Genomic DNA, 18,795 nt, shown 5'->3' with positions numbered 1-18,795 from the left:
TGATGATTGACGAAATTTCATTGTAGAGTATTTCAACGTAAAGCAAATGATTTTCTAATTTTCTTAAAACGAAATGGGCTCCGTCCGAATGAATCCATAAAATGTCTCGATGGTACCGTGAACTTGCGGATGATTCTGTCTAATTTCAGACGGTTTTGACCTTGTTACATGGTTTCGTCTGATATCAGGTTCTGTCCGATTTCCGATTATTCTGTCTTTTTTCGGACGGTTCCGTCTGAATTCAGGGGATACCCTCCACATCCCTTGATACACACTGTACTTCACCGTAACTTCTTATGTCGTAAACAGGCCCAAGGACATAACAGAAACAACATCAGAGCTAATGAATAAGAAACGAGATCAGAAACAGATTCGTCAAAATAAACCGATAGGACAAATACTTTTGCGAGTTGGTAATCATCCTTCCCCATTACTTCTGCGGATTTGGATACAAGACTACAGCGTAGTATAGAGGCAGCTAATCAGGGAGATCGATTTTTTTTATATCTTTTGAAAAAAGATTATCACCCTTAAGAGAGGTTTGAAGGATTTATTGACTTCATGTTATTTATTAGCTAGTGAATATTATCTACTATCTCCCAGACTATGGAGACGAAGGAGAGAGCGGCCTAGGGGCAAATGGGTTATGACAATTGCAAAGGAAATAAACTCAATCATTTTCCTTTGTTCAACCCATGCCGGTTTGTGTGTGCCCGCGTTCTCACTCGTTTTCACCAACCGAGGGCTTAGAATAGGCTCCCCTCCAAAGAGAGCTGGGTTGGTGATCTTTTTATCCCGGGGAGAAGGGGCGTGGGTGACCCAGGGTATATTGCCAAGAAAAACCAAAATACCGAAGTGTATTGTGGGATCCATGAGTCAGTCGAAAAAAAACATGGCGGACCAAATTTCTCTCTGAGTCAGTGATCTTCCTGATCAAAACTCGTCGTCGGGTGAGCTGTAAACGTTAGAGTCCTGTCGTAAATTAATTTGAATAGTTTTTAAGACATTAAGAAATTCTGATCATCTGATGTAGGACGTGAACATCCACAAGAAACTAGCTATTTCTGTTCGGTTCTGTTGTCACTAAGTACTCAAAGCGAGACGGTTTCGATTGAATGAGACAATATGTGAGGAAAAAATAGGAAAAGCTGGCTCTTTGCGGGCATTGAGACTTTTGGGACAGCAAATCGAAATCAAGAGGGGGAGGCTTGGTTTGCTGAAGAGTTTTCAACGCGACACAAGCAAAGTGTTGTTCATACTTCCTGTTCTCTTGACCCGTATTCTTCACGCGCCGATTCATGCTCTGCAAACTTTCCTCTTTGGAAGACATTTTGTGGCTGTAGCTTTCAAGAAGATGCCGTCTTGTCTTCATTTGAACTCTACCGATGAAGTAAATGTGGAAGCGATTAAAAGGAAAATGAAAGAGGTAAGGAAGCTCTCATACTTATTATGAATGGATGTTTATCACTTGAATACGGATCGATGTGGTAATTTATGCTTCGTCTGGGTAAATAACAAAAGTTTTTTTTAGAAACGGATTCTTACTTAGTTATTAAGAAACTGCAAAAGAAATATCTTATGCGTGGATTTAAGTTAATCCGTTTACGAGTAATCTATTTTTGATAAAATGTGTGTTCCTGTTATTTTGCAAATATGAAGTCCATTATAAAATGAAGAACTTCACGTGTCATTTGTTATTAAAGTAAATATTTGAAAAAAACGGTGAGTTTTTCTACTTTGTCTAAAGAAATATGTCATGGATTTTGATGGATAGGTCTTATTTTTTGTTGGGATGAATGCAGCTGTTTGGATGGCTACTTACTCTTAAGCTGTTTACAAGGAATTATCTGCTGTGCAGATACATTATTCAAGGCTAATGTCATACACAGTTTAAGCGTTATGGGGAACTCTTCATCATTTTGAATCAGCTACAAAATGAAAATCAAAGAATCAACCAGTAACTTACTTAATAGTACAATGCAAGTATGAATTGGAATTTTTCTTTGCTGTTTGTTAAGGCCCATCTGGTAGAGAATGGTAAAAGCTTTGTTAACAATGTTTGTAGAGAATGCAAATTTGAAATAGAATGTTTCTTTGTTATTTGTTAAGGCCCATCTGGTAGAGAACAGTTAAAGCTTTGTTGACAATGTATGAAGAGTATTTTGCATCAATAATTTTTTCGGAAAAGCAAATCATGGAGATGTTTGTAGTCTACGAGCACAAAGTAGCTTAAAAATACAGTGGATTAATTGATTTAATGGAAGGTGATGCAGTTTTTTAAGAAGAAGGCAAAGCTATTTTCATAACATTCAGTTACAGAGACTTTTTTCACTGCTTGTGTGTAATAGTTGTTTACATTACCTACACATATGTGGGTAAAAGAAGTTTGTGCTCAAATTTGACATACTTTTATACTCATTTTGAGGAGAGAAAATTTGTCTATTAGGAAATTCTCCCTTAACATAAGGTAGATATTATATCTGCTAAGTTGAATGTGAAGTAATTTTTTCATTTTGAAATCTATTACACACTGCAAGAGTCACTTAGAATTTGCATACAGGAAGTTTCATAAAAAAGTTAAGACAACTAAAGGAAAGGATTTAGAGGATATTGAAATTTTGAGGAAACGTTTTCAACAAATATTTGTTCTGTGTTTTGTGAGATAATTTATTTTTGGTTTCATAAATTTCAGTTATAATCATGACAATGATGACATGGTTAGCTTAGAGTGGAAAACTTAGTAACAAATTTCAAATACACTTTATTAAGTTTATTTTGTGAATTGGTCTGTTAAAGTTTTTAACAAATATATGACATGACTTAGCAACAATTTTTTCCAAAAGTGGACATATCCTGATGCTGAATTGTTATATGCAATGAGCTGTGTATTTATACTTTGTGTTTGGATCTCTTGAACATATCTTTATAAGCAGCTGTTCACAAGAAACTAGAATGGAATCTCTCTATATAGACTCTACATGTATGTAAACATATTTTGTCAAAATTGTGTCTAGTTGTGGTGTTTAAAACATCTTAAAGACACTTTTTAAAGCAGCTGTACCATTTGCTGTGTATCAGAAGCAGTTTAGATCATCAGTAAGTCAGCCATTAGATGTGGACTTAAAACTACATGTGGCTGGGTAACACAAGCTTTTCAATTTTTTTTATTTGTAAGCAATGATCTGGTATGATTGGTAAATAATTGGTTAGTCAGTCATTTGATGTGTAGTGAGTGAGTTAGTCATATTATCAGTTGGTTGGCCAATTAGCTGTCAGTTAACCCTTTCATGTCCAAGTTCTAAGAACCAATTGTTCACTGAACTTTCCTTAGAATGTGCACTCCAGCTGGTTTGGTTTTAAATAAAAATATTCCCCCTTGTAACATTCTTGTTTCTTCACATCACCTTTCTGCTGAGAAATGTAGTGGTATTGTGTGGAAAAATTCCATTGGTCACCTCTGGGAGTGAAAGGGTCAATTCATTCAGTTACATGTGCCAGTTAGTGAGTTAAAGTTTTGGACCACATCACTTGAATAACATATTCCCTTGTGTCTATTAACACCTCTGCCTGTCATATACTCTTTTTTTTTTAATATTACTGTATTTCTGTTTGCTCAGGGGAGTTGTGATAATTGTGAAAAGTCAGGAGCAGATTTGTGGGTCTGCTTGCAGGTTTGTTAGTAATCTTTCAAACAATATTATTTATACGTTTATTAGGGTCTCAGTTGTACTGGCCCTTTTTATAAATTATTTCACTAAGAAGATTGATTAACAGTGAGAGACTAGGTAGTGTTTGTAGAAGTTCTGGTAATTATAATTTTAGGAATAAGGGCTTTCAAAGTTTGAATTAATGAGAAGAACTAGAGCGCTAAAAATTTGTAATTTCTCCATCTATGTACTTAGCATCACAATATGTGTACCTAGTTATTTATTAACTAGTGTCATACTATTCTTTCCTTTCAGAAGTGTTGTTCCTTTGTAGGGTGTGGGCGATTTGGTAGCAATCACATTGAGCTTCACAATCAGGTAAAGTGAGCTTTGAAAGCTCCTAGCTTAAAAAATAAGAGAAATACCTCACACCTTTTATATTCTGGATGCAGGTTGTTTATCATACTTTTGACATGAGAGTCCCTTCCCTTATTGGCTATGTAAATGCTTTAACAACCTAACCTCCTATGGGCATTTTACTTCCTGTTATGGATCAAATATGGCTGTGGGTTGTGCTGCATTTTGATGAAATAGTTCACAGAAATGTGTGACTTTAGTTAATACTAATTCTGATCACTTTAGGATAGTGGTCTTTATGATCCATCAAATATTTGTGATCCCTGATTTTCAAACCTTACATCTGCTATAAGTCTTCATTCAAAATTTAATTAAAAAAGAGAGAACATTTCATGGTTGTTACAGAAGAAGCGAGAAAACATCCCACGAAGCAAACAGTGAGCTGTTTGTAAATATTTTCAAATGTGTGTTGCAAAATATTTGAAGGATGATAAACACAATAGCCTCTATTTTGTGGGAAAATATGCTCATATATTTGTCCTTGGACATTATCTGTTCCTTGAAGCTCACAGTTTGCATCGTTGAACAAATGATGTATGCGGACAAAGTTTGTCCACAAAAATATGCACAGATATTTAATATCTGTACATATTTTTGTGCCAAATAGAGGCTTTTGTTGATATATGAATGATTGAGAGCAGCAAGGCTACAGCCTCTCACAATGCCCTATGGTGTTGCAGATTTCATATAACTCCTTAGGACCCACCTTTAACATGATTATCCTCATCACTAACAACTGCAACAGCAAGAATTTGCTCAAGATCAACACAAATTCTCTTTAGTGACTAGTTCCTTGAACCTCTAGGTATTTGTGTGATAATATGCTGATACAGAAGGGAGAAATTAAGCATTGGTCACTCTAGGGGCTTAAATGGTGAAACCAGCTGTTAGATTCTCTGATGGATTCCAACAAGATCACCAGCAGCCTATCACATGCCCCAAAGCCATGCTTTTCATTTCCAGGATACTACTTAAAATTTAATGACAATCTTTTGTGGTCTACAGGAAACCAATCACCACTTGTGTTTACAACTTCAAGATTTTAAAATGTGGTGTTTTAGCTGCCAGGCTGAAGTGCAGCCATCTGATAGCTCTGCAGGTAGTACTGATGGAACTAGTCCTTCAAGACCAAAGGTATTGTAAATATGAATAAAGGGGGTAATAGCCTTGCTGGTGTTGCATTGGTGGGAGAGTATAACAGGGTAATTTGTTATTATTAACTGAGTTGATAACATAAATTGGCTATGGTAAAGAGTTAAAAAGCTGGTGTTTCGAGCATTAGCCCTTTGTCGATCTCTCTGATGAGGGGCTAATGCCCTAACTCTTGAAACTGCAGGTTGGTTTTTTGTTTTTATGATATAGTACACTTTTTGATTGACTGTCAAATCAAATCAAAGTTGTCACTGACAATGACCATGTAGTAGAGAGAAATTTATTGCGGTGAACATTCAAAGTAAAACTGAAAAAATTGGCCAAGTGAGAATAAAGGATTGATCAAGTCATGATTATTGGTCTGGAAGATGGCACAAGTTGCAAACCTGATGCACACACCCTCCACTAGATAAGGGCAGCAGTTTACTCCTTAAAAACATATTCCATTTGTTATGGATTCCAAAATGCTTTTTTCTTTGATTTGCCTTAGACTCATGAGGTTTTGGATATGGAAGATGCTCTAGAATTGGAGAAAGGTTTAAAGCCAAGAGGTGAGAAGACTATTAATATTTTATTTGAGTGCAAATCAAAAAGTACCTGTTTAAAGACACTGACTCATTTGAGTCATTAACAGCTTGTACTAAAAGTTGTTACAGTATCCTTTTGTAAAAAAAAGTATATGAGCTTTTAACAGTGAAGTTACATTCAACTTAATTCATTCAAACTAGTTTTATTGTGAATAGGCCAGGGGAAAGAAATAAACTATTCTTTTGGAATTTTTTTGTCACGGTTATAGCTGTAGGATAAAATAAATAACACAGCTTCATGTACCGTGAATGTGATGTTCTGGTATAATGTCAGGGGAGATTGAAAAATTGGCCTAGAAAATGTTTTCCCTCAATTTCTTATGGAGGATGCTACTCTGCTGTCAATTTAAAGAAACATGTACACCTTTGTCTGCATAGGCTATGTACATCCGTACTTATGCCTTAGATAAATTCTTTGATTAAACGAATTGTTAATTATTTTGCTTTATCAGGGTTATGTGGCTTGTCAAACCTTGGAAACACTTGTTACATGAATGCGGCTCTTCAAGCTCTATCAAACTGGTATGGTTGTGTTCTTATGAAGTTGTGTATGATGCAGTTTAATTAACCCTTTACACCCTAATATCAGTATCCATATTTTCTATACTCTTCTCCATACATTTCTTTTGCCATTGACAAGGAGAATTTATTTGAAAATCAAAGCTGCTTAAGTTAGCGATCATTTTCTATTTTCTCATGATCTTAATGAATGGTTTAGCAGTATTACTGTATGGAGAAATTAGATGCTGGTCACTCTTAGGGTTTAAAGGGTTAAGTTTTATCTGTTTTCATCAGGATAATTTTTATAGTTTACGGCCTCTTTGCTGATGATTAGACACAATCATAAATGAGAATTTTATGCGCAACTTGATTTTTTATTATAACTTAACTCACACAATCTTTCAAAATGAGATATTAAACAATTTGGGTCAATTTGACCCAGAGGAGGCTTTTTCTTACACTTTTTATTAGACCCTGAGGTTGTGTGCTCTAAAGAGGTGTGACTTTATCATTATTTATGGAAAAAACATTTAAAAACATGCTCTCCATTCTGTTATGAAGGCTTAACAATAATTGTTTAGAGGCTTCTCCCATAGGAATGTGTTCTCATGTATACTAGGTTCTGGTCACATTTATCAAAACTAATGCACCTTTTTTTCATGTTGTATTTATGATTTGAAGATGTGGATTTTTTTTTTTTTGCAGTCCACCCCTAACTCAATACTTCTTGGAATGTGGCAGCTTTGCGAAAGAAACAAAGAACTCTTCTGTCTGTAAACACTATTCACTTCTAGTTGATGAATTATGGTCTAGGAAAAGGTATAATTATTTAGTACATGTAAATTCAGAGTAATTGTAGTAAGTGAAATGCTGATATTTTCGGTAATTTTGAGCTCACTCATCAAGTACATAAAGTTGGTGATAATTGCTGAAATTGAAGATTAATGTATAGGTCTTTTTGTGTTTGTTTTATGACTGCTCTTTGCAACAAACATTTTACTATATTTAGACCAAGATATGTTGTGCCATCCCAGCTGCTTCGTAGTGTTCGGCAGATCAACTCACAGTTCAGAGGTTATGGGCAACAGGTGAGATCTGTATTTTTAAAAAATTAATTATTTTTAAAGTTCCTTTAATTTTTTGCTGCTGTTCCAAGTCTCAGAACTGTACTCAAAATTTTATGTACAGCCTTGAAAATTCTCCAACAAATCTGTAATGTTTCAATACTTGATGCACTTGTAAGTTTTGATCCTTGATTCTTTTGAGGATCAAAGACTGATAAAAAACTTCCTAGGAACTTTTAACTTACCTTTGTCTCCTACAGTTCTTACTGGAAGGATTACACCATAGTTGTATCAACCACAAGTACTCAGAGTTGTTAAATTTTTTTTATGGGTGAGACCAAGATCTTTTGTTTGTTGCATTGTTTATCTTAGGATGCTCAGGAATTCCTACGCTGCATAATGGATCAGTTACATGAGGAGATGAGGCAGCCTTTGCTGTCACTGACAACTGACCCAGATTCCTCAGAAAGTGATGATGAAGAACCAAACCATCAGAACAAAAGATTGCTAGGGGGAACAAGCCTGTCTCACACTGAAAACCTGCAAGATGGTACATGATGCTTAACCTTTTACACATAACATCAGTATGCTTATTCTATAAACTGTTCACTATACGTTTCCTGAGGTGCTCAGAAGAGACTTTGTATAACAATCAAGAGCTTCTTTGGTTGGTGATGATTTCCATTTTTCTTGTGACCTTAATGTGTGAGGCAGGGGTGATATTTTAAGGAGGATTAGATGCTAGTCAGTCACTGCAATCAAAGGGTCATGTTCATTTGTGGAAGAGATTTGCACATATGACTGTACAGTATCTGTCTGTGGAGACAGAAAAACAAAAAAATGATAGACTGAGAGAGTTTAAGAGTGTTATAAAAGATAAAAATAGACTGTAAGTAAGAAACACAGAAAATTTGGACAAATATTTCATTACAACAAACTTGTATAATCTCTTAATCTGTCTTCATTGGCAGCACTATCTTCTCTTAATCATTTAACTCCCTTTAGTGACCCAGACAGAATTTCTCCTAACAATATCAATAAAAAGTCAACAGACACTTATTGAGGATTTAGGAAAAAAATCAATTAGGGAATTATTGGTTGATCCAATACCAAATTCTCAGAACTAACATGATGAGAATTTTATGGAAGATATTAAGGAGAATTGCTAATGAGAATTTGGGGGGGAAGGATTAATTTTCTTTTCTGAGCTCAAACTAAGGGGATAGTGTTATTTCTTATAGATGATGGTGATGTAGACATGTATTCAGACAGTGGTGATGATGTCATGAATGACAAACCACTTCATGTTGACACAGCAGAAGAGCAGGCTGACCAGGATATGGAGTCTAATGGGGCCTCCAAATCCAAGCGCAGGAAGACTAACACAGATCCTGTGGATGATAATGATGTGACCGTGTCTGTCGAGGGTGAGACAATGATTAATGGTGAAACAGAGCATCCTGATCAAGTTGATGAAAACATGGACAGTGAGGATGTTGCATTAATCAAAGAAGAAAAGCCTGTAGATTCAGGCACAAAGGAGCATATGAAGCAGCCATCTCATCAGGAAAGAGCCAAAAGGGAGCAAATAGCTGAAAGAAGTAAGATATTCAATTGTGCAGTGTTCCCTTGGTCTGGTCTGGTCTGGTCTGGTTTGGCAAGTTCATAGCATATGTGTTCATTAAATGTAATACAGCTCACAATACTGAGATGTTAGCTCCTGTACTTGGAGTGACTTTGCACTGTGTAATTACTAGCCCCTAGAAATGGCTTTTTATTCAACCTTTGTGGAGGTATAATGTAAGTGTGAGTTTCTAAAGCTTAAGATACTCTACAGTAGCCAATTTTTATAATCAACTCAGTTGATAAAAGCAAACTATCTTGTCACCCACTGATGCAGCATCACAGTTTCTGAGAAACGTACCCTTTCTATGCTTAGAGAAATAGTTCCATAAGATGCATTGTTAATCTGTTAAGGCTTGAGATATGTCTTCTTTTAATTTTTAAATCTTAGTACTAATGGAATATTTGAAGTAAAATTCTATAGACTTATCAAACTCTTTTTTTTATCATAGGGAAGAAAAAGAAGAAAGTACCTTTGAACTACAGCAGTATAGTGACTGACCTATTTGATGGCACAATACAGAGTTCAGTGCAGTGCCTTACCTGTCACAGGGTACTAAAGTGCATTTCTCTAATATTTTACAGTAATTTACTGTGATTAAAAATGTGTATTGATATTAGAGCATTACTTGTATTATGATGTCCGTGTTCTATCGAGGAGCACACTTTTTTATGTGTTGTACAAATTCTGTGTTTATGTCTATACTGCTGCAAAATGTTTTTATTAGACAAGGTTGGGAATCAATTTTTGATCACTTAGGAAGGCAACTTGCCATTTTCTATTCTGTAAGTTTGCATGGGCAGAACTTCACTGGGCAAGGAGGAGGGGGAAGGTCTTGCAGTGGCTTTTTGGCAGATGAGAAGGAGGAGAAATGATTGAGACAAAGCTCACTGAGAAATCTTATATTCATAGGTTTCATCAAGGGCAGAAACATTTCAAGATGTTTCACTACCAATTCCAGGTAACAAAACATTTTCCCTATCATATCCATAAGAAGAAATATTTTAAGTTCTCTTCTTTTTGTTTTTAAATCACACAACAATTAATTAATAAGTATTCATGTTGTAACATGCAGAATTTGCATGTACAAGGTTGTTCTAAGTCTAAGAAACACTTATTTTTTCACAGGCAAAGATGAGCTGACAGTTCTTCATGCTTCACAATGCACACCTTTAGCATCATGCTCATCTGTTATAGACAGAGATCAGGATAAAAGCTGGATGTCAACATTACTTGAATGGCTGAGAAGGTGCAGTAGAGAGAATTGTAGAATTGGCCATCACCTCCTAATTGTATGCTACACCATGTATCAAGGACTGTCTGACAAATAAATTGTCTGACTGACTGATGTACTGACAGCCAATTTCCCTAAATATTTCCCCAGTAGATTAATAACATTTTTCTTTGTCATGTAACCCTGATGTTTAATTACCAGGACCAAGGAACATTGAAAATTCAAAGTTTACTGGGTTATAAAATTGTTTCGCCTCTGTTAAATGTTTACTACTAACTGTGCCAGTAGCGACTCACTCCTAGTAAGTTATTATCTGACAAATTTGTGCTGTTTGTTATCTGTAGCTGGTTTTTAGGTCCACAAGTCACACTTTCAGACTGCTTGTCAGCATTTTTTTCAGCAGACGAATTAAAAGGTTTGTCTACACATGGACACATGCCTCATATTCTCATTAATTGCTAGATAATTAATTATGGTTACATATACATTGTATGCTGGCGATTTGGACCCAATAATAAAGTTCTCATCTTTATTATGTCAGTTTGTTGTCAGTTTTGTTCACAAATTTCCAAAATCTTACTGCATCCTATCTCAGTTATTAACCAGATGTGTTTGATGTACAAGAGGGTTTTCATAATCGCATATATAATAACATCTTCTGCATTGATTTGAAATTCTTCACAGTAGCTCTAGGTAGCACCATTGCAAACTTAGTGTTCTGAAATTTTGCTCAAATGTCTTACTCAAAATTTTGCATTTCAAAAGTCTGCGTGGTCTTCTTTTTAATGTATTTTCTACCCTTACAATAAATAATCTCCTATTCCAAAGTTTAAGGGAGCTCCCTTTCAGAGAAAAAATTCAGTTAATATGGTAATTTATCCCATCTCATTGCTCACCATCGTTTTTTTTTTTTACAGGAGATAACATGTACAGCTGTGAAAAGTGCAAAAAGTATGTTTGCTTCAAAGAATGATTTTCTTTAATCTTATTACAACTGTACAGTATAAAACTCTTCCCGCATAACATTATTTTGTTCAACATGGCATAATTTTAGAAAGTTAACATGTCAATTAATCCCTACAGTTTGCACAGCTTTATGTAAAGTAGTAGCAATAGATTTAAGGTAATCTGATTGTCTGAGTGAGAGAGGTGTAGAAAGGACTTGTGGGTAACAATGACTGGAGTTTTAACAGCCTAAGCAGAAGTCATCATCAGAGTCAAGTGACTCCAATAGTGACTTTGGCTCCAATGTTTGAATGTCAGTCATTACTTTTGTCAAGTATCCTTAGGACTGCTCTCATACAGACTATTTAACTACCTGCCTGACTACTTTTACACCAATGTTCAAAGCAATCATTATTACTCAGTATATGTTCTGAAGCTAATTAATTTCTTTCAACTGGTTAATAAACTGGAATCTTTCATAAGAAATGAAAATAAGTAATGTTCATGGTCAGAAAAATCTGTCTGTAGTTATCAATAATTGTAAATTTGGTTGCTCCAAACCTCAAACTTCAGTCTCTCACTGCTAATTTTACATTTCAGGCTGAGAAATGGTGTCAAACTTTGTAAAGTAATGCGCCTTCCTGAAGTAAGTCTAGCATTTCTTATTAATGCCAAAGAATAACATAATTTTGAATTGTATCAAATGATTTACTATACTGTAGATGTTTTGAATTAATTTGCTCACTGCTTTGTTTTATCTTCTTAAATTTGTAGATTTTGTGCATTCATCTGAAGCGTTTTAAACATGAAATGTACTTCTCTTCAAAAATAAATCACTTTATTTCATTCCCATTGACTGGATTGGACATGAAACCATTTTTGGTTAAAGGTACAGAATATGATGTCAACTTATGTGAAGTCTTGACTTAAGTTTCATGTGTTTTAGTGGAATCTTCAATGTTGTTAATTTCCAGAAACATCAGCAGACGCCAAGACACACATCCATGGTTTAGTTAGAACAGAATGATTGTTAAAAACCTCATGAAGAAGCTGTAGTTGAATATCAGTTGTGATGGACATTTTCCAGTTCATACAAAGTTCTTATCAAATCACAAAGCAAAAACTTTTTTCCCCTTTCAGATTTTCATAAACAGGATCCAACCCAGAGGTGTACCACTTATGATCTTGTTGCCATTATCACACATCATGGCAATGTTGGAGGTAAATTGATGTTATGAAATTTACTTTAATTGCCACATTTGTGAGTCATTTTTGCATCTAAGGTAGTAGGCAGTAGGTGAGGTTAGGGGCTTAACCCTTTAACTCCCATGAGTGACCAAGACAGAATTTCTCCTTAAAATATCACTACAATATTATGCAGACAAGTTAAGAGAATAAAGAAAAATATCAATTAGGGGATTATTAGTGGATCAAATACCAAATTCTCCAAACTAATAGCATGAGAACTGTATGACAGACAGTAAGGAGAATTACTAAATGAGATTTTGGGAGTTAAAGGGTTAAGTATAGAAAGGAAACTAAATTTACTTTTAGTACATGTAAGTCTGGCCTTACTTAAATTTTCATTTTCCTCCTGTTAGATTAATTATTGTAGGTACAATTATATTAATTTTTTAACAAGGATGATTTTTCTTCTTCTTCTAGCTGGACATTATGTTACCTTTGCCAAAAACTATATCAATGGTAAATGGTACGAGTTCAATGACTCCTGGGTCAGTGAAGGTATGTGTCAGTCATGCATTAGAGAAATAAACTTTGTTATACAGTATGATCTAATGATTCAAACCACATGTTTAAGGATTCTGAGTTGGTGAAAGTAAATCCCACCAGCATTGTATTTGATAATATAAACAGAATGCTGTATGAATTTGCTGTTAGCTTTGTGTCTTGTTGAAATACAGAGTTGAATACAGTACACTTCTTTACTTTTTCATTTCAGTTTCTGATTCATATGTTGCTGATGTGGAAGCCTATGTGCTGTTTTACAGGTTAGTTGAATATCTCAGGCTATCCTACAAAAAGGGAGGGTAGAGAAGGGTGTTGGCCCCTTAGGAATAAAGTTTACTTCTGATTTGCCTCACTCTTAACTAACTCCTGCATATCCCCTTTTCACAATGATTGCAATTATTTGGAAACTCATGATTACGTATCTGGTTTCTTAAAATGTAGTCACCCTTGGTGTGGAACACAACTTGTGAAAGTAGAAATTTACATGTCGGTTTGATTTTAAATTTTGTTAACAGGAAATCAAGTGACGAAGCCACCAGAGAACGACAGACTTTCTTCAATTTACTGAAAGATGCTCAGGTATTGCAGCTGCACACTTACTCATAAGCATTATTTCTGTTTTGCTAATCCAAATATTTTTCTGATCTTTGGTGAAGGAACATGCTCTTTTTTCTTTTGATTGTGTCAAGAAGACATAATTTATTACATGATACATGTATTCTTTTAAGAAATGATTTTTATTCCCAGACACTAAGCCACCCAGTCTGTCAGGGCTGTGGACCTCATAGCCATCCTTTCTTCTTTTTAATCACCATTCCTTTTTTTTTACATAGCCAATCTTTTGCAACAAGGAGATAACTAAGTGAAATGTTTGGAAGCTTTTACTAAAGAGTAGCTTTTCATTTGTCATGTTTTTTTATTATTATTATTTTATTTACTCCGTAGACCCATGAATCCAGGTATTTTGTTTCAAAGAAATGGTTGACAAAGTTTCAGTCTTGTATGGAGCCAGGTAATTGAGCATGAGATCATTGATACATGTATGTTAAATGTGAAAATTGTTTCTGACCCTGTACTTACTAAAACTGCACTTTATTCTTTGTATGAAGATTACCCTTTACACACATGAGCCCTCTTAACCCAACAGAATTGTCAGATAATCAGATGAAACTTCTTCAGTGAACAGGCATTGCTTGAAAGGAAATTTTTAATTGGTTTTTTTAATTGTCAAAGATACTTTTAGGGCTGTCATTAAGGACAAACTTCATCACCTTACAATGTTCTAACTGTACATGTATATACAAATTTTTATGGACCCTACTTTTGCAGGTCCAATCACAAACTCTGATTATTTGTGTCGCCATGGAGGTAAGAATTGCTTCATGCAAAGTCGGGTTTACCGTATTAACCCTTTAACTCCCTGATCAAATTTGTAATTCTCCTTACTGTCAAGCATACAATTCTTATAATGTTAGCTCAGAGAATTTAGTATTGGATCAACTAATTATACCCTAATTTATATTTTTTCCTTTATTCTCGTCACTTATCTGGGTGACATTGTAATGAGAAATTCTGTCTTGGTCACTCATGGTAGTTAAAAAGTCAATGGCAAAGTGTAGAAGTAAGGATAGTCTTGTAGAGCATAGTAGCCTAGTGCTATGCACACCAGAGTCAAGAAGTCAGGGTTCAGTCCTGTCCTGGATCATAATGTTGTGTTCTTGGGCAGTCCATTCCACTGTCACAGTGCCTCTTTTCACCCAGGAGTATGAATGAGTACCAACACACTGTCTTGGAAGTGTACAAATTGTTGTAACATGGACAGAAATCCAGTCAAGGGGGGAGTAGCAAAGTTCTCTTTGTCCATATCCAGGATAAGGTGTGGTTAGTATAGTACTTGACCATGTGGGTTGAAAGTGTTCCTCTCCATACATTGTGTGTGGTTCTTGTCAACCATATTTTCTGTTTTTCCTAGCTGTTCATCCACTGAACTTTGAGAAAATTCATGACATTACAGTTCCACTTCCAGAATCTGTGTGGAAGCATCTTGTTAACCGGTGAGTTTACTAACTAAAGAAACCTTTTTGTACCAAATAGTTCACTAAAACACTTTCATGGTAGTCTCCTTTTAATTGGGAATTTTCTTTGCCTTGGTGTAGGTTTGGTGGAGGTCCCCCAGCTACAAAGCTAAACATCTGCAGACACTGCAAGGTACAGTTTGTAAGCTTAGGATGGTACAGAGAATTGATATTTTGAGACCTGGTTTACTCAATGTAAAATGTTTAAGCAAGACATTTACTTTAAAATCAACACAAAAAATTTTAACTCTTATGTTGCTCTATAAAAGGTTAATGTACTGAAATATAACTAACCCTTTTCATGTTATTTTGCCAGAAAGCCTTAGATGACCTTGAAAGAAGAAGACAAAGAGAAATGGAAATGTTCAAGAGGGTTTGTTTGATATTTCTTTTATCTCAACCCCGCATCAATAACTTCTTTGTATTGAGATTCTAGGCTGCACATTTGTATTTTCTTTTATAATTATACTGATTGTCAATCAGTAAAACATTATAACAAGAAGAATAACAGTAACCATTCCACAAGTAGAACATTTCCTTGGAAGCTATAGCACAAGAAGAAGGATGGCCAATGAAGGAGTAGATTGAAGTGGATAGCAAAAAATAGACTTGGTCTAGTGAAATGTAGTTGTGGCCCTTTTACTTCCAAGATATGAACAAATCAGTAACCTCTTTTGCATTTTCTGCTACACTCTTTTCTTAATTTTTGCATTCAGTGAATCATTAATCCCCAGTTAATGCTTATGTGCTTCTCTTTACCTTTCTGATTGATACTGTAAGGGGAAATTCCTCTTTGGTCTGTTCTGGTAGTGAAAAGGTTCATTTTTGAAGATGCATTAATGGTGATATGCCTCTCTTTTATAGTTACATAGTTTATTACTAATTACTTCTTCTAAAAAGTTTTTTTTTCCCCTCAGTTGAATCATGAGTATCCAGCCAATGAAAATGTGGATGTGTATTTCATCAGTATGCATTGGTTCAGACTATGGGAAATGTTTGTAAAAGGACAGGAAGATGGTACATATGACTTATTTAACATTGTCACCCTCATCACCTCATAACTCAATCTTTGTCAAATGCAGTTTCTTTTTAAGTGTTCAAGAGATTATAGATTTTGTTATCCTGTTTGTCTCAACATCAGACACTTATGATAAAGGTGTGATGAGGGTGGTCACACCAGCTAGGTTCAAAGATTGCCGTAGTACACCTGTTTTAATTAACTAGCATGAGGAGACTAAAAGTATTGCAACTGTAAGATAGCTAGTACTAATGATTTTTCTTGTCTCAGATCCTCCAGGCCCTATAGATAACAGCAATATATTTATTTTAAAGGGAAACACAAAAGTACTCAAACCAAGTAAGTTCTTGTAGGATTTGTACCAACAAGCTACTATCATGCTAAAAATTTTACTTTGATGAAGAAGTATTTTGAACATCTTTTGCAAGGTTGGAAAATATATTCCAGTCCTGAGTGCAGATTCAAACCTCAGACATTTTGATTTGTTGGTTGGATGCCCCACAGATTTGCAAGCTAAACCTGTGCATGAACTTGGTTCATACTTTTAGTATTTAAAGAAAACAACATTCTCATTGCATCCTCAAAATGTTTCTTTGTAGACTCTGAAAATGGGCAGCTGTCACAAGAGACATGGACATTTTTGCATGATATTTATGAAGGAGGTCCTGTGTTATTTTATGAGGGAGAAAAGGACAATGAAGAAGAAAAAAAAGACCTCCAGGATGAGGAGGAAGAAATTCAACAGGAGTGAAACAGTTGATAGGTAATTTTAAAAACATTTCTTGAGCACAAAATTAAGTAAAGCTAGCTTGGTTTTAGGTAACCATTTTATTTACCAACAAAGCTAAGTTCTTCCTCCATTGGACTCAGGTTTCTTTTTCATTAACTCTTGGTGCTTCAAGTGGTAATTTTCTGTTAAGATTATTCATAGGTAAGTGATATTCAGCATTCATGTTTTCTGGGTTTCATGATTTATTACAGGTCCTGTATGCATTGACTGCCAGACACTGAACACCTCTGGACTGTCAAACCCTTTGATGAGAGTTTTATTCTCTGCAAGCCTTTAACAACTACATCCTGTATTTAAAATTAGTGTACTTAGCCTTTTATTTTGTCTCTATGGTTCACCAGGATATTGAGTTCAACTAAAGAAACTTGTTTCTGCCAGTAAAAAAATTCATCCCATGGAATTAAAAAATATCCTTATCTGAAAAATTAATCTAAGATATCCTTGAATGGAATGTAATCCAACTGAGTTCATCAGAGAAAAAAAATACATTTACAATACAAAAGAGAATTCAGTAACCACACAGTAAACATTTGATTTATCTTAAGCTGGTAAAGAACAATCTGAACTACTTACTTTCAGTGTTAGTAATTTTCTGACGAAAAGGGGTGATTGTAAGCATATATTGTCTAAAAATAGATATGATGTGGCAGATTCAAAAACTGAACAAGTTTTTAACATGTGAAGAAAAATTTGAAAAATGTTATTCAAATACGAAATACATGTATTTAAACTCATTCTTAATTATATTATCATCTGTAGTTTAACGCCACCTTTAAGACTCCCTTTCACATTTTTCACAAATTTTGTGAATGTCCAGATCAAAGAATTTGTCTTTAAATAAGTGCTGATTAAGATCTTTTACTGATATGAAGATGTTTCCTTCATGTTCATTGAAGCACCTTCTGGAAAATATTGAGCAATTGGAAAAAGTGGTTTAAAAGGCTTTTTTTCTGTTTTCGTTTGCCAGCATGTTTTATGGAAAATCAGATTAAGGGATGTTGAATTAGGTTCTGTTTCTTAGCCATCAACCCAAAAGTCACAGAAATAAATTGGTATACTGTACTATGCACTCACTACTTAGGCTCTCAATAGGTAGTCCCTTCCAAAAAAATATTCTCAAATAAAGCTTCCTAAGTTGAAACGTTTTAAGCAGGGTTAGCTGACAAATTTGGTACCAAACTTAATTTTCCCCTTCCCTCTCCTCCCTTGCGAAGTAAAATCAGGTAATGGTTATTTTGTAAATAATCTAGATCGAAGTATTATCTGAGGTGACATAAAGGAACTTGAACACCTTTTTGATAACCCAAAATTAGATTAAACTTTCTCTCCAAGGTGTTAAGTAAAGTATCTTATACATGCATGAGGTATTCACTAGGAAACAAGTCCTTCTGTCACCATGTCGATATAAAAATGACAATAAACTTCTCTTCTTCATGGAAAGTCAGCTCCGTTTCTATTGTGTTGTGTCCATATATATTCCCCCTCCCTATCAAGATGAGGTTTTCGTGATGTTGGACAGAGACCAAGATTGTTTTGGAATATCCAGCTATGAAGAAAATGAAATAGACCTGATCTTGGTTATCATTATCTGAGTAGGTTTTCAGCTGCAGTGCGAGCAATGTGTTTACTTTTCAGCCATGTTGTTTTGCTACCGTGTCCTTGCCATGTGAGGTAACCCTTGCATAAAAAACAAAATAGCACACCCTACATTCCTAAAATAATAATGATGTCAATTTTGACAAAATATAAAATTTATCCTATAAATTTCAGCTAGTCATCAGTGACACAATGCATGTTCAAGAACCAAATAAAACACTGATTTATTTTCGACACTTTAAATATGGATTATCACTAGAAGAGGGTTCTTCAGACTACCTTAAGTAAGAATACTACTAACACTATATCAACATTTTTCATACATAAATGACTTTACGTAAGAAAGTCTAATGATCTCCCTAGGACAGTGCTAGGTTCTTAATAAAAGAACGGTAA

General features: G+C 34.9%; 1 protein-coding gene across 2 annotated transcripts; it reads left to right on the top strand.

Moving 5' to 3' along the window:
• Window positions 1–852: 852 nt before the first annotated feature.
• Window positions 853–18,243, top strand: LOC113686139 (ubiquitin carboxyl-terminal hydrolase 20). Of its 2 annotated transcripts, none has more exons than XM_027203742.2 (30): window positions 853–1,426; window positions 3,618–3,671; window positions 3,963–4,025; window positions 5,070–5,198; window positions 5,707–5,767; window positions 6,256–6,325; window positions 7,010–7,123; window positions 7,314–7,392; window positions 7,741–7,918; window positions 8,610–8,969; window positions 9,444–9,544; window positions 9,905–9,953; window positions 10,121–10,241; window positions 10,571–10,641; window positions 11,144–11,177; window positions 11,772–11,817; window positions 11,946–12,060; window positions 12,312–12,392; window positions 12,837–12,914; window positions 13,132–13,180; window positions 13,436–13,499; window positions 13,866–13,932; window positions 14,250–14,288; window positions 14,893–14,974; window positions 15,077–15,128; window positions 15,312–15,368; window positions 15,913–16,012; window positions 16,284–16,352; window positions 16,613–16,776; window positions 16,995–18,243. In XM_027203742.2, exons 1-29 carry the CDS (start codon window positions 1,355–1,357, stop codon window positions 16,762–16,764), a joined length of 2,607 nt encoding a protein of 868 aa, XP_027059543.2. In that variant the 5' UTR covers window positions 853–1,354; the 3' UTR covers window positions 16,765–16,776; window positions 16,995–18,243. The 2 variants fall into 2 exon arrangements, with proteins under 2 accessions (XP_027059543.2, XP_089060911.1); XM_089204785.1 differs by having other exon boundaries at window positions 863–1,426; window positions 3,966–4,025.
• Window positions 18,244–18,795: the final 552 nt, after the last annotated feature.

Source organism: Pocillopora damicornis, chromosome 4 (assembly GCF_964200805.1).
Source record: "Pocillopora damicornis chromosome 4, jaPocDami1.2, whole genome shotgun sequence".
NCBI classification, from domain to species: domain Eukaryota; kingdom Metazoa; phylum Cnidaria; class Anthozoa; order Scleractinia; family Pocilloporidae; genus Pocillopora; species Pocillopora damicornis.
This window is presented reverse-complemented; position numbering and strand designations above follow the sequence as displayed.